General features: G+C 38.7%; 1 protein-coding gene across 9 annotated transcripts in view; it reads left to right on the top strand.

Annotated features, from left to right (window-relative positions):
• fryb (furry homolog b (Drosophila)) overlaps window positions 1–15,785 on the top strand; it is a 74,631-nt gene that overhangs the window by 45,016 nt on the left and 13,830 nt on the right. For 4 of the 9 annotated variants that reach the window (XM_066650261.1, XM_066650254.1, XM_066650256.1 and 1 more), the window contains exons 21-44: window positions 153–412; window positions 635–824; window positions 1,047–1,174; window positions 2,288–2,345; window positions 2,440–2,531; window positions 2,845–3,017; window positions 3,463–3,623; window positions 4,736–4,846; window positions 4,955–5,109; window positions 5,840–5,939; window positions 6,115–6,286; window positions 6,514–6,770; window positions 7,106–7,252; window positions 7,783–7,951; window positions 8,172–8,262; window positions 8,469–8,551; window positions 9,525–9,675; window positions 10,185–10,288; window positions 11,013–11,198; window positions 12,549–12,750; window positions 13,373–13,524; window positions 13,848–14,035; window positions 14,145–14,239; window positions 15,154–15,770. In XM_066650261.1, the coding sequence (XP_066506358.1) occupies window positions 153–412; window positions 635–824; window positions 1,047–1,174; window positions 2,288–2,345; window positions 2,440–2,531; window positions 2,845–3,017; window positions 3,463–3,623; window positions 4,736–4,846; window positions 4,955–5,109; window positions 5,840–5,939; window positions 6,115–6,286; window positions 6,514–6,770; window positions 7,106–7,252; window positions 7,783–7,951; window positions 8,172–8,262; window positions 8,469–8,551; window positions 9,525–9,675; window positions 10,185–10,288; window positions 11,013–11,198; window positions 12,549–12,750; window positions 13,373–13,524; window positions 13,848–14,035; window positions 14,145–14,239; window positions 15,154–15,770 (4,042 nt within the window). The remainder of the gene's footprint in view (window positions 1–152; window positions 413–634; window positions 825–1,046; window positions 1,175–2,287; window positions 2,346–2,439; window positions 2,532–2,844; window positions 3,018–3,462; window positions 3,624–4,735; window positions 4,847–4,954; window positions 5,110–5,839; window positions 5,940–6,114; window positions 6,287–6,513; window positions 6,771–7,105; window positions 7,253–7,782; window positions 7,952–8,171; window positions 8,263–8,468; window positions 8,552–9,524; window positions 9,676–10,184; window positions 10,289–11,012; window positions 11,199–12,548; window positions 12,751–13,372; window positions 13,525–13,847; window positions 14,036–14,144; window positions 14,240–15,153; window positions 15,771–15,785) is intronic. The other 5 variants (XM_066650258.1, XM_066650260.1, XM_066650263.1 and 2 more) reach the window with 3 other exon arrangements.

The following is a 15,785-nucleotide window of genomic DNA, read 5'->3' on the forward strand; positions in this document are numbered from 1 at the left end:
TACTTTAACTCAGAGCGTGAACGCTTCAGAGAAAGTAAAATATCCAAAAATATTTGCTGATTTGTACTATTAGTTTAAGTTTTCATCATCTATTTTTGTATAATAAATCCATGTGTGTGTGTGTGTGTGTGTGTGTGTGTGTGTGTCTGCAGGCCACTCTGCCTCTGAGCCATCATGTGGACCTTCAGTGGCTGGTAGAGTGGAATGCACGTCTGGTCAACAGCCATTACGATGTTAAGAGCCCCTCTCATGTGTGGATCTTCGCCCAATCCGTGAAAGATCCGTGGGTGTTGTGCCTCTATAGCTTCCTCCGACAAGAGCACCTCCCTAAACACTGCCCTATGGCACTGAGCTATGCCTGGCCTTATGCATTTACACGCTTGCAGCTACTTATGCCTTTGGTCGACCCTAAGTAAGTTAAGATAAGCACCTACCTGTGCCTTTATTTATTTCATCTGAGTTTTTTTTTTACTCTTTTTCATTGCTGTATTTAATTTCAGATTACTGTTATTTATTATGCAATAATATAAAAATGTATAAATGCATGTAAGCATTGTTTTCATCTGTTTATGCTTGGGATAGTACCATGAGAACAAACGTGTTGACCCATAACTCCATCTTTGTATACTTACAGCAGTCCAGTATATGCCAAAAAGACCAGCACACAGGGGCCATCAGATGGTTATGTGACTCTGTGGAGAAACTACTTAATTCTGTGTCTGGGTGTAGCTAAGCCGAGCATCATGAGCCCAGGTCACCTTAGGGCTTCCACTCCTGAGATAATGGCTACCACACCAGATGGCAGCATTACCTATGACAACAAGGTAAATTTCTTCTCCTGCAGTTTTTTTTTTTTTTTATTAGCCATCATTTGATGGGTAATGTACCATAAAAGGCCATGTAACGTACAACAAATAAATATACACTTGATTTATATATTTGTATGAAAACCTGAAGTTAAGATAAGGATAGCTGTGGAGATAAATTTTTCAAAGTGTGCCTTTACTGTCCAGTAAAACTGTGGACATTGTGTGTCTGTGTATAAGCAGGTAATTGGAACCCCTTCAGTTGCTTGGCTCCTGAAGCAACTTGTTCCTCTGATGCGGCTTGAAAGCATTGAGATCACAGAGTCTCTTGTGCTAGGCTTTGGTCGGACCAACTCTCTCGTCTTCAGGTGAGAAAGAAACCTTCAGAAAGCTTGAAGGATTTGGAGGTCGATCAAAAGATTTTTAAAATCTCAGAGTTATCTTATGATGTACATCATAGCAGATTTTTTTTTCAAATGTTCAAATGTTTCAATATTTTGTCTAATTTCCAGTCAGATTTTCAAATGCCATTAATACTATTAAAAAGATTCAGAGAAAATGGTAAGATTTGGTAGACACCCAAAGTTGTCAGATATTCTCAGACAATTAGACCTAAATTAATTGGATCAGAAAGGATGTAAGGCTCTCAAGATATTGCTGCTGAGAATGAAATCTTTAAAATAAATAAATTAATAAAGACACATTCTTTCCGATTTGGATCTCAGCATTTGCTACATTTGTAAATATGTTTAGAATTTTAGAATCTAGTCAAACTCAGTGACTGACCTCTGGATGTATGTAAAGCTATACCTACAGATTTCTTAGAAATACTGAAAGCAGGTCTGAGAGTATTATATCCAAAACAGAGACTGTGTGTATGTGAGTGCATGTTTTAAACAATACAGATGATTCATAAAAATTTTAGAAAGTTTAAATATTATTTCACAGTGAAAAAAATTTGTTCAAGTAGCTTCAGTGCCTTTGTGCTAACCTTTGCTCAGTATTGTGAAACATATACTTTAAAATGTTATGTGGCTGAACTACTTGTACACCTTGTGTTCAGAGAGTTTTTTTTAAAGATGGTCATTGTGCTCATAGCATACATTGCTGTCATACCACTGTCATAACCGTGGTTTGAGTCAGTCCCTTTAAGTGAGTATGGACTAACTGTGACACCATAGGCATTTTTCCGAGCACAAATATTTCCTAGATGTACAGGTCTTTGATTAGGAGAGTGCTTGACATTTTAGGTAGGAATCCTAATGATTAAATATCAAAGCATGTTAAAGCACTCATGGTCTTCTTTCTGTCAGAACTTTTGTCAGATAAGAATTGAAAAAATGTGAAGAATGTAATGACATCAAGGTCACTTGAAATGAATGAGGAAGGTCATCATGAGTTTTCAACCTATATATCAGAGTATTCAATTCATTTTATATATTGTGCTGTGGTATCTAATTAGATTTGTATGTGTTTTCTAGGGAGCTAGTGGAGGAGCTCCATCCACTTATGAAAGAAGCTTTGGAGCGAAGACCAGAGGTGAGTGAGCAAATGATTGCATCTTTAAATCAGCTTTTCATAATGTTTATACCTTAATAAATGATGGAAACTTTGTCTTTATTACTCACTGAAGAATAAGAAACGTAGGGAGAGGAGGGATCTGTTGAGGTTGCAGTTGCTGCGTATCTTTGAGCTGCTGGCTGACTCAGGGGTCATCAGTGACAGGTGGGTCACAAATGTTGGATTTCTGCAGCTGTCAGAGTGTTAATACAGTCTGTAGCAGAAAACAGGCCTTATCTGTGGTCTGATTAAGGAATATTCTTTTGATATCTACAACAAAGAGCATCGCTAGTAATATAATGTATTAGACACAGATAGGAATTCTACTTAACTGCTGACTGTAATTGTATTTTGATGTGCTGTATTATATTACTTTGTATTTGTTGTATTGTCATAGTGATCCTTTCAAGTTGGAACCATACTTAATATATACTTGTATTTGTTGTTTTCATCTCTCTTCCTTTCCCTCTGCCTGCAGCACTAATGGGGCATTAGAGCGAGATTCCTTGGCTTTGGGAGCTCTCTTTCTGGAGTATGTGGATCTGACACGCATGCTACTGGAAGCTGAAAATGATAAAGATCTGGAGATTCTGAAGGACATTCGAGCTCATTTCAGCGGAATGGTGGCCAACCTCATCCAGTGTGTTCCAGGTATCCAGAGTGACTTCGATTATTTTTGTTGTCTCTATTCCAAAGACACTTTTTCACTGGAAAAACTGGAATATAGATTAATGTTGCATTTTTTAAACATCAGTGCTTGCTTTTAGTAGCATGCTCCTAATATTCTGGCTTTACAGACACTGATTGTAACTGTTATCACACTAATATATTCAACAGCATAGCTCAAAATGTTACTGCAGACTTACTGGAATAAATAAATTCAAATTTGTGATATTGTTTTATTTGTTTTTGAATATTAAATATTTGTGAACCTTTGGACATTGAAAGTTTACAAATAACTGTAAAATAAATGTTTACAAAGGTGGGGTGTTTTAAGAGGCTATTGAATTACTCTCATTCTCAATGACCTCAGTTTATTTATATCTGTGCTTGTTCTCAATCAGAAAATATTTTCTCTCTGTCTCTCTCTCTGTAGTGCACCACAGGAGATTCCTCTTCCCACAGCAAAGTCTGCGCCATCACCTCTTCATCCTGTTCAGCCAGTGGGCCGGGCCTTTCAGTGTCATGTTTACACCTCTGGACCGCTATAGTGACCGCAACCACCAGATTACACGTTACCAATACTGTGCTTTAAAGGTACAGTCAACTACCAAATCATATCCTGCTACCAATCAACCAGCTACCAGACCATTAATATATAGAGAACTCTCAAATCACATCTAGGGCTGTCCCGAATGCCATTTTTAGGGCTTGAGAGCTTTGGTCACATAGTTTGGTGAATATTCGAATATTCGGTGTGTCTGTGCATGTTGTGGGGGTGTTTGTTGTTCAGAACAAACGCCTGCTTACAATCTAGACTCTGTGCTGAGCTAACTCTCTCCCTAACTCACACATACACTTTGTGGCTAAGGGCACAGAGTATATGAGTTAACCAGAGTTTCGTGGAGGTGGTTGGTCTAATTTGAGGTATAAAACTGATTAAATGAACTGTAGCTTCTCCACACATCGTTGTAAGTAGATTGTTATAGGGTGTTAGGCTTATTTAGGCTTCATTCTGGACTTTTATGTTGAAAAGGGACATGGGTGGAGTTTTGGGGGAGCAGCGCGTTTTTGTTTTTGTTTTTTTCCGCTGTAGAGCTTGAATACAGATGGAGTGGAGTGTTGCCTTTATCGATAGCCAGACTTATCCAAAAGAACAAATACCTGAATCTCAAAATTAAAAAACGAATACATACCCAATGAACGAATATCCAAACAGCTGAATATTTGGAGCGAGCCCTAATCACATCCAATACTGTGCATTCTTCAACCTTGGTTGGCCCCAGAGCTACTATGATTGTGAACAGGACAAAGTGATTACAGAAAGTAAATAAATAAGTAAATAAGTGAATGTGTTACTCTACTCTGGATAGTAATCAACCTGTTTAGATGGGTTGGTCTGTAAACCTTTTGGTTGTGTTTGAGCATCTATATTTACATAGTACATATACAGAAAAAAACTTTTTTTGGCTTTACATTCAATTTTAGTTGTCACTCTTACCTGTGTATACATTTTGAACATTTACTTTCCTCTGAGACTGAGATTGATGAGTTTGGTTTCATCGATTATTAACAAACATGCCTTTTCAATTTTGTAACATGTCAACAGGACATTGATTGTGTGTGCTTTGTAATTAAGTGTGTGCTAAAGTGAATGCAGAAACACAATATTTCTGTCTAAGTGAATGTTTGTGTGTCTTGTGCTCCAGGCTATGTCAGCAGTGTTGTGTTGCGGGCCTGTATTTGATAACGTGGGTCTCTCTTCCGACGGCTATCTGTACAAATGGCTTGACAATATACTTGGCTGCCACGACTTGAGAGTAAGACTCATCTCAATGTAGTAATCATCTCACCATAGAAGATTTCATTGGTAAAGGCATGCATGTATATTTTGTAGGTTTAATTTTTGCCAACATCCCATGTTGCAGGTGCATCAGCTGGGTTGTGAGGTTGTAATACTGTTGCTGGAACTGAACCCAGATCAGGTGAATCTGTTCAACTGGGCAGTGGACCGTTGCTTCACAGGCTCCTACCAGCTGGCCTCAGGCTGCTTCAAAGCTATTGCTACAGTGTGTGGGAGCAGGTAGGGATATCACATTCTCAAGCATACTAATAGGAAGCACACAAATATGGGCCTGTATTCCTGAGGTTTATCAGAGGAGAAATACTGATCTATATAGGATCTGTTACCTCCAGGAACATCCTAAGTTAAAATAAATAATTGTAATATAATTAATAAATAATTGCTGCTGGAGTTTTTTAACCCTGTTTCCATTCACTGTCCACTCTGTTAGACACACCTACACCTTGTCGATGTAAAATCAGAGACAGTAGCTTAACTGTTGCTCCACAGTTTGTGTTGGTCATCCTCAAGTCCTTAATCAGTGACCACAAGATGCTGCTCTCAGGATACTCTTTTTGGTTGGTGGACTATTCTATGTCCAGCAGTGACATTGAGGGGTTTTAAACCTCCACCAACACTGCTGTATCTGATCCACTCATATCAGCAAAACAAACACTAACACATCACCACCATGTCAGTGTCACTGTAGCTCTGAGAATGATCCACCACCCTAATCATACCTGCTCAGTGGGGGTCTTGTGGGGTCCTGACATGCAGAGTAACATATGGACTACAGTGTCTGATTGCAGAGTTAGTTGGCCTGAGAGAATGGACAGTGAGTGTAGAATCAAAGAAGCCGTCATAATAATATTATGGCTGATCGGTGTATGTGTTACTTTTAGCTATACATTTTGAATATCTACTATGTACAAGCACACAAGATTCAATTGATTTTATTGTTTTGCTTCAGAAACTATCCTTGTGATCTTGTGACACTGCTGAACCTGGTGCTCTTTAAATCATCTGACACCAGCAGAGAGATCTATGAAATCTCTATGCAGCTCATGCAGGTAAGAGACTTTGTCTATTTCTTACCATCTTATTTTGTCCCGTATTTAAGTATTGCATATTATATCATATTACAGGGACTTTTCTGTAAGATGTAGGTGGTAGGTTATATCTCTTGTATAATCAAATTTTTACTTATTTTCCATTGTTTTGTTTATTTTGCTGGCTGTTGTGCAGGTTCTGGAGGCAAAGCTATCAGTGTACTCTAAGAGGATTGTAGGGCAGAAGTCAGGAAATATCTTATATGGCACCCATGGCCCCCTGCCTCCTCTTTACAGTGTCTCTCTCTCACAACTCTCCAACCAGCTCGCATGCATGTACCCAGAGCTCACTCTGCCCCTCTTCTCAGGTAGGTTTGTTTTTTATGAGTCTACCCTCTTAAAACCCATTTATTTTATGTAGTAGATGTCTTATTAGCAGTAGTGCTTGTAAGTCAGAAAACCACAGAGTAAGCAAGTAGCTCAATGTGAGAGAAGATAGTCCCAGCTCACTGCGCACTTTTACACTTCTCTATGGGAACTGGCACTGATTCTGTTTACATCTCCTTATTTTTTCCCACACATATTTTGTGCACAGAGGTCAGCCAGAGGTTCCCCACCACTCACCCAAACGGCAGGCAGATTATGCTCACCTACCTGCTGCCATGGCTGAATAACATTGAGCTAGTGGACACTGGACTATTACCCCCAGCGTCCAGCCCCTGCACTCCAGAAGATGAGGCCAGAGAGCAGACAGATGGCATTGGCCTCACACACTGGCTCAAAGGCAATGGCTGGGGCTCCCTGCAGGCCACGTCTCTTGTTCTTAACAACCTAATGTACATGACTGCAAAGGTATATATATATATATATGGGTTGTTGACGGGTGACATGGGTGGTGTAGTACATTGTATTTCTTTTCAGCCTGTGGTAATGCATGCTTTTAAAAACAACAGCAAACATTGCCTCAAAATTTGTTTAAAGACAGTTGTTTGTTTAAAGACAGTTAACACTGTATTTAACCTATGAATTGATATCAGTACAACATATACATAATGTGTAACAACATTAAATGACACAATTTGGGATTAAATGTTGTTTTCCTTGGTTAAAGCTTTGTATTTCCTTTGTATTAGGTGGTCTAATTTATAAACAGTATATTTTCAGTGCTATTTGTATGTTCTCTTCAGTATGGTGATGAGCTTCCAGGCCCAGAGATGGAGAATGCATGGAACGCTTTGGTGACCAACGACAAATGGAGCAACAATCTGCGAATCACACTGCAGTTTCTTATCAGTCTGTGTGGGGTCAGCAGTGACACCACACTACTGCCTTATGTAAGGGCACACACCACATACAGTATTATTGTCTTCATGGAGGAGATGTAATATATTACATAATAGTATATAATATATAATATTATCATTATCATGTGTATGTCGTTGGAATGATTTTGTTTTCTTATTGCTGGGGAAACTATGTACAAATTTTTGTGCACATTTACACTGGCATTTAACACAAGCCTGTTTTTAACACCAAAGACCACCAAAGAAGTTCATTCATTCATTCATTCATTGTCATAAACCGCTTATCCAGTTCAGGGTTGTGGTGGGTCCAGAGCCTACCCGGAATCACTGGGCACAAGGCAGGAACACATCCTGAAAGAGGCTCCAGTCCATCGCAGGGCAACCCACACTCACACATTCACTCACACCCATGGACACTTTTTGAGTAGCCAGTCCACATACAGAGGACAGTGGGGGAAACAGGAGCCCCCCAGAGACCATAACATTTAAAAAAAAACATGAAACATTCCAAAAAGCTTTTTTTGTCTACATAAAGGCTTATGTTTTTTCTGTACCTCCAGATTAAGAAAGTGGTGATCTACCTGTGTAGAAACAACACCATTCAGACCATGGAAGAGCTGTTGTTTGAACTGCAGCAGACTGATCCAGTCAACCCTGTAGTTCTGCACTGCGACAACCCACCTTTCTACCGCTTCGCTGCCAGCAGCAAAATCTCAGCTGTGGCCTCAGGTGACATACTCAGAATATTAGAGAACTTCATTTTACAGTTTATATTGAATAAATACATTCAATTCTGCATTTTTGGTTAAGAAAGGGGTTATTTGGAGCTGTTGCAGTTCCTACCTTTGAAAGTGTTTAGGTCTGCTTGCTTGCTTATTTATTTATTTATTTATTTATTGTCTGTCTGTCTGTCTGTCTGTTTGTTTGTTTGTTTGTTTGTTTTATAAAGGTACAACATCCAGCAGCAACACGGTAGTGGCAGGCCAAGAGAACTTCCAGGAGACAGATGAAGCAAAGATAGTCAGAGAGAATGAAGAACGGTCAGTGTCAAATTTAAATGATCTGTTCTGTCTTATTCTGGTTCTCGTTTTTGAAACTTATCTAAGTGTATTTTAGTATTCCTAAATACCTGACTGCTTATTACAATAAAATGTTTTAGCAATTTACCACTGCTCTTTGTGTGTGTGTGTGTGTGTGTGTGTGTGTGTGTGTGTGTGTGTGTGTGTGTGTGTATGTGTTTGTCTAGGTTAAGCAATGCTGCTCGGGCCCATAACCGGTTAGAGTCACGTTACAGCAACAGCTCTGGAGGATCCTATGATGAGGAGAAAAGTAAGTACATTGTCATCATTAATTTTTGACCATCTGAACTCCAGAGTCTTACACTATTACACTTACACCAGAGTCTTACATTATCTACAACACTATTGATTAAGTAACCACTCCATATTATTGGTAAATAATAATAATTATAATAATAATAATCTCCAGATTAACTTAAGTTCATGTGCGTGAGTATGGGAATGAATAATTTGTAGATTAACATAACTAATATAACTAACTAACATAACTAATAACAAATATTTTACTAACAATTTTTGTAACTAGCACAAATTACATGTTCTAAAAATTCAGCTGTTCAGGCAGATATCACTGCTGCAGGCAAGTGTCATGCCTGTTCAAAAGGTCACTTTGTTTTGTTGCACATTTTAAAACCTTAAAATATTAAAATCACAGAATTTGGGTTTTGGTGTTAGTAAAAGATTGTTAGTCAGCTCTTTGACTATAAGCTATCAGGTGAAAAGGCCTTGGATAAAAGCAGACACTTAAACCATACCATTGAATAGTAAATATAAATCCACTCATAAAATTGTGTAAATATTTTTGGAAAATAATAAATAATAAAATAAAATACTGTAAATTTACCCATAAACCGTATTTAATTGTTTGCCCTGATTATTTTCCACAATATTCTCAAATAAGAAATTTCTGTTACAAGCACAAGCCTGTGTGTGTGTGCAGTCTGGGTGTGGGAATCATGGGTTTGCTAGGCCTGCATACTTGGCATGACTGCTTTGAGACAGGCACATGAGCACTTAGTCAAGATTAATGATACGCTTCTGTGACACACATTCATCAGATGGAAATGTGCTGTTGAACTTACGTCATACTGGATGAAGAGACAGATAACTTCCCTGTTTTAATAGGGCTTAACTCCTAATCAAACATCGGAATAAGTGTAACATCCACAAAGAGTTAGGGTAATATATTTTTGATGACCGCTTATTTGCAATTATGTTGGCAGATGAACCTCTTCCACCATATGCTGGCTGGCTACTCAGCGTGTTGGAAACTAATCGGCCCCATCCTCTGCCTATGCCAGTTAACGGAGGCTGCTGGGCTCCACTAGTGGACTACCTACCAGAGACTGTTACACCACGAGGGCCTCTCCACAGGTGGGGAAGCTTGTTTACTCTGTTATTTTATAGAAATATGCTGGAACACACACTTATATATTTACATAGGTATAAACATGCCCTATACACACAATCATTTAATATCAACTCATAATATATGAACCTTGTGTCTTTATTTGTGAGATAAAGTATTTTATTTGTGAGATAAAGCATTTTATCATATGAACAGATATTCCTAAACCATATGCATATTCAAACAGAGACTTTATGTACAACAGCATGGTATACCACTGACATTCCTTTAATTCTTATGTATAAGTTTTGATTCATTCACGCTTGCAGCCTTTAAACAACATTTTATCAAGATGCACAAATTGACATTAGTCTTGAAAGCCATGGCTTCATCAAACTTACATCTCTAACTCATAGTGACTGCTATGTGTGGTGACCTGTACAAACCCAGACATTATGGAACTCAAAATCATAGGTGTAAAATGAGATTTGATTGTACTATGTGAACTCAAGTGAGTGCTGATGCTTGTTGGCAGGTGCAACATTGCAGTGATATTCATGACTGAGATGGTGGTAGATCACAGCGTGCGAGAGGACTGGGCTCTGCACCTGCCACTTCTGCTGCACGCGCTCTTTCTCGGTAACAAAATATATGTGTTTAACACGTTTATATATTATTATTATAATTATTATTATTATTATTATTTATCTTTCTGTTCCTCCTTGATTTTTCCTTTCTAAATAAGAAAGCAATAGTATTTTTATATAATAATGTTTTTATACAAATACACTTTATTTAACTATATTATTTACCAAAATAATGTTTTTATATGACCAATAGTAACATTATTGCTGTTTGCCTATGCGTATTTAAGGGTGTGTGCCTCAATTCATGGATCTCTTTGCCAATACTACTCATGTCAAAGACCTTTCTAGTCACCAACACATTCCCAGCTGTAATTGAGACTTCCAGGCAGAATGAATAACATGGCCCACCTATGTCAAATATGTTAAAAATTCTACTGATTACAAAGGGGGACAACAGCAGGGATGGGAAAGGAATACCTTCCACCCTTGGCTTATCTCTCTCAGACTCTTTGTGTCGTCATCACCTGTTGTCCTCCCTTTTTTGTCTCTGACATTTGATGTTGAACTGTTGTCATGATATTTATCTACAGCTAAAGCTATTGCAGGAATGCTCAGATTAATGTTTTACATTATTTATTAAATAGGTTTTTGGTATCAGCAGACAACCAGTCATTATATATCATGTTTGTTTTTTTTTGTTTGTTTTTCTTTTCACTGTCTACCATTCAGTTTATTAATTTTGCTGTGGGTTTTTTTTATTATGTTTTCATACTCAGGTTTAGACCACTACAGGCCAGAGGTGTTTGAACACAGCAAGCGGCTGCTCCTGCACCTGCTCATCGCCCTCTCCTGCAACAACAACTTTCAAGTTATTGCTTCCGTGCTACTGCTCACCAGAGAGATCAGCGACAACAAAACTCTCACTGTCAAGTCTAGCTTTCAACCTGAGTACTTGCACACAGGTAGAGTGTGAAATATGAAGTCCTGGAAATGTTTCACCTTAGTGGAATGAATGTGCAAATACAAACCACACGCAATTCATCCAACAAGTCCAGTCTACGCACACGAGGGTGGAAACAACCCAGCACACTGCCATGGCTGCAGCTAAAACATTTCAAAAACATCTTCATATGACATAACAACTGATGCTATCAGATTTTATGCTTGATGTGTGGCATAAAGATATTTATGGTGTCAAGTCTTAGAGTGATGAACTATGTCTTATCTACATATATAAAAACAAACAGAGCCAGTCTTTGCAAAAAACTTACAACTAACCACCAACTGAGTGTAAATGACAGGCATTACAGAGTGAAATTGAAAATATGTCTTTCAGCTCTGCATGTTAACAGTAAAAGACAGAAGAGCGAGGCAGACAAGTGTGTTTCAAAGGAAACATCAAATGAGTTGGACTAGTTGTCATACCAAATCAGGTTATTAGTTTTGGTATGCTGTCTAGCATTTCATTCAAGTGTCAGATTTTATCACATTAATTACACACTTCCATGTCTTCAGGGGCTTTTTCACTTGACCACTAATAAGACTGGGACATAGTGACACATGATGTGTAAAAAGATAAAATTATTGCTGTAATTCCTACAAAATGAACCCTGATTTTGACAGATGCTAAACATTAGACAAATATAAGATATGACAGATATGTCATTGTATTGTATGATAGAGGACATGTAGAATTAATTAGAAAATTAATACAACACCATACTTGTATTAAATGTGATTTGTAGCACAAAATAAGCATTGTTTTATTTACCCTGTTTGTTTTTTGCAGGCTTTCAGGCAGCATAATTCAGTCAATAAAGCTGGCAACAACTAACATGAATCCAGCCTAACTATTTGACAGATGTCCTTTGTTTCATCGGGGGTGGTGCTAGAAGATGCAAACTGCTATGTGCAATTATTAGTGATGCACAATATATTGGATTAAGTAATCAGTTGCTGCACTAATTAACGCCCCTCTAGAAACCATTCATGGGGAACCAGCTGGAAATCTTTGATAAAAATATAAATGAACGACTTAAACAAATAAAATTAAAAAGTTAAGAACTGTACAAATACTTAAGAAAAGGCTCACCCTACGATTTGCTTTGCTTTTATCAAATGTGAATTTGCTTTAATTACAAAAAGATAAACTTATTGGTTATGAATGTCTGTATTGGCTACTCCAAGGTGCTAATTATCGGTTATTGTATCGACCCAGAAAATTAAATATCTGTGCATCCCTAATTATGATTATATTCATATCTTGTAGTACACTGCTCTGATGGTCTCTCTATGTTCTTGTCTTCATTCAGGAGGGCTGGACTTCCTGCGGGAGTGGCAGGCATCTCCTGTGGCAGATTCAGGTCTCAGCTCTTCCTCTACCTCCTCCAGCGTAAGTCTGGGTGGCAGCATAGGAAACCTCCCTCAAATCACTGCTGATCTAGAGGACCTGGAGGAGTCTTCCACTGAGTCTGAGGAGAAAACCAACAAACTCATTGAGTTTCTCACCACCAGGTATATGACATGAACATAATAACCACTCATCTGGTCTATGATGAGATCTGATCTATGACGAGTGACATGCACGTAATGAACATTTATTTACCTTGAAATGGCCAAGATATATATATTATTGCCAAGGTCCAGAGAAATATATTTATCTCTATTTTTATGGATTTTTTGTTTACTACATCATTTGAATACAGCAGTTGTCCTTCCCATTTTGTGATGAAAGGACAAATAGAAATGAAATAGATATGAAAGAGAATTTCTTGGAATAATATCTTTTTACATTGACTTAACTGAAAATTAAGAAGGTTTTGTTTTTCTTCTGTAAAGTTACTGTATTGGCAATACATGTTTTTCTTTGACCAGCAGCGATATGGCAATCAACAAAGAATTCAGTGTCAAGCATAAGTGTTCTTGTTACTTGAACCAGTTAAGTGGTGCATCAAATTCTTGTGCAAATCAATCAATTACAAAGGCAAAACACCAGGCTATAATAATGATTTAATATTAGAAGCAGATGCAAGATTATGCTGCAGGCTAGTGTCTAGAACAGGGCCCTGGGCAGGACTATATGCTAGCCTTGCCGTTAACCTTCTTTGGTCTTGGTGGTGGTTCTGTGGTGGTGCAGTGCCTGGAGTACTGTCCTGTCGTTACTTAGGGCCTTTGGACCACTGTGGTGCCATGAAGACATCACTCCGAAAAACCCCAACTCCAAGAGTGCCGAACAGCTCAGCAACTTCCTGCGCCATGTGATGTCTGTGTTCAAAGAGTCTAAGTCAGGTACTTTTTTACAATTGCTAAAACTCATGAGTGTCTTATACATTTTAGGAGTGGTTTCCTAAACAGGGATTAAACCTAGTCCTGGACTTCACAGCATTTTGAATTGTGATTGTCCATTGAAAGGAGGACATAGGAAAGGGAGGACACCCCACAAAGTTTAATCAATTTTATGTCATTATAAGAGTGAGGAACTGAAAGGTTGGCCCTTGTATGGGCTCTTAATTGTAAGAGGTCAGCACATGTCAGATAAAAACATACTTAATTAATCTCAATATATGATTGGTAATCTGGTTTACATTAACCATAGTTTTTGTTTGTTGCAGACTTTCATCTGGAGCAGCAGCTGAGTGATGTGGCTCTGCAGACAGCCTTATGTAGCTCATCCCGACACTATGCCGGGCGCTCTTTTCAGATCTTCAGAGCCCTCAGGCAGCCACTTTCTGCCCACGCTATCTCCGACCTGCTGTCACGACTGGTGGAGGTGGTGGGAGAGCATGGTGATGAGGTGCAGGTGTGTGCACATCTGTCTGTGTGTGTATGTGAATAGCTGTGTGTATGTGAATAGCTCTGTGTATGTGAAAATATTGTTTTCTGTATTCATATGTGATTATCATTCTCAGGGTTATGTAATGGAGATATTGCTTACTCTGGAGTCTGTAGTGGATAATTTGGCTGAATGTCTGAAAAACAGTGACCTGATGGCAGCATTGACTAGGTGAGGCTTTAGTGTTACTTAATACATTTTGTTTTTTAAATGGGACATGTTATTTAAAAAAAAAACATTTGTGTATTTGCACTGAGTAACTGAGTGCCTACCAAACCAAAACTGAAAAAGGCAACCAGACTGTTTTGTGGGCTGTCTAAATAAAATTGGATTAAATAAACCTTTCTGATTTTGCTTAGCTTCTTACAGCAAGTGTTGAGAATTCAGAATTGTACCGTTCCCTCATCTGAATATCTCCAGTAACAGCACTGGATAGCGTGAAAGAGTACAAGAGTATAAACATGCAGGGGGAAAAAAGAGTACTGAAAAGAAAAATGTGAAAAACTAGAATGGAGAAGAAAAAATAGCTTAGCAAAATGGACTAAACAGACAAGCTTCTGCACACATGTTGCTCCTGGGCTCTTGTCTAAGGGTAAACAGTGTATTATTATCATTTAAAGGCACATTTCACGATTGTAAAAACACTTTTTATAAAATTTACAAAATGTTTCCTCACCATTTGTTAGCTCTCCAGTCTGTTTTCATGCTGGAAACCAATCTGATGTGTTTACAAAGCCCCAGTGTCTTTAAATGAGTGAAAAGACAGACTAGTTTGGTCTGTCACAGACATATAATTAAGACCTCAGGAAATGTTGTTAACATGTGAAAATGTAGTATAGTATGTCCCTTTTAATATACAATAATATACAGTGTTTGTAATTATGACTTATTTCATAAATGTTATCATTTTTCAAACGACCAATATTTCAGCACTGGACACATAAAAAATTCACATTTCTGTGAAACTGTATAAAACTGTGTTATAACACACAACTAGTATAGACAGATAATATATTTATTTTCAATATATTTTAATATATTTATCATCAACTCAAAATATGACATGAACACTTCTCTTCCCACAGAGCCTCATCTCCAGACTTTCTGGTCAGTGGCAAGTTGAATTGCAACCGCAAGAGCACAGGTCAGTTGAACCTCCTCCAGGAGGGCGGCACGGGAGAACGCAGCCGGCACCAGCGGAGCTACTCCGTCCCCAAGAAGTTTGGAGAGAGTGGAGAGCGCTCATCTTCAGACCCTCCTCGTAGTGCCACACTCGACCGAATCCAGGCCTGCACTCAGCAGGCCCTTGCTCGCTCAGCACGCAGCGCTTCATCCTCTTCATCCAACCGTGCCGACGGCAGCGCAGTCACTGACCTGTCCCATGCCAGCCACCCCTCCAACCTGCTGGCCACTATATTCTGGGTTGCTGTCTCACTAATGGAGTCAGATTTCGAGTTTGAGTATCAGATGTCCTTGAGGCTTGTGCATAAGCTGCTGGCACGGGTTCCTCTGGAGCTGCCCGAGAATCGAGAGCGTCTGGAGAAACTCCAGGCTCAGCTGAAGTGGAGCGGTTTTGCTGGGCTGCAGCAATTGATGCTCAAGGGTTTCACCTCACCAGCGACAAGTGACCTCACCCTGCAGCTTTTCTGCCAGCTTACACCTGTGTCCAGAGTACCAGTGGTGGACACATCTCAGGCTATAGGTACTCATATTCTGC

Source organism: Hoplias malabaricus, chromosome 18, assembly GCF_029633855.1.
Source record: "Hoplias malabaricus isolate fHopMal1 chromosome 18, fHopMal1.hap1, whole genome shotgun sequence".
Classification (NCBI taxonomy): Eukaryota; Metazoa; Chordata; class Actinopteri; order Characiformes; family Erythrinidae; genus Hoplias; species Hoplias malabaricus.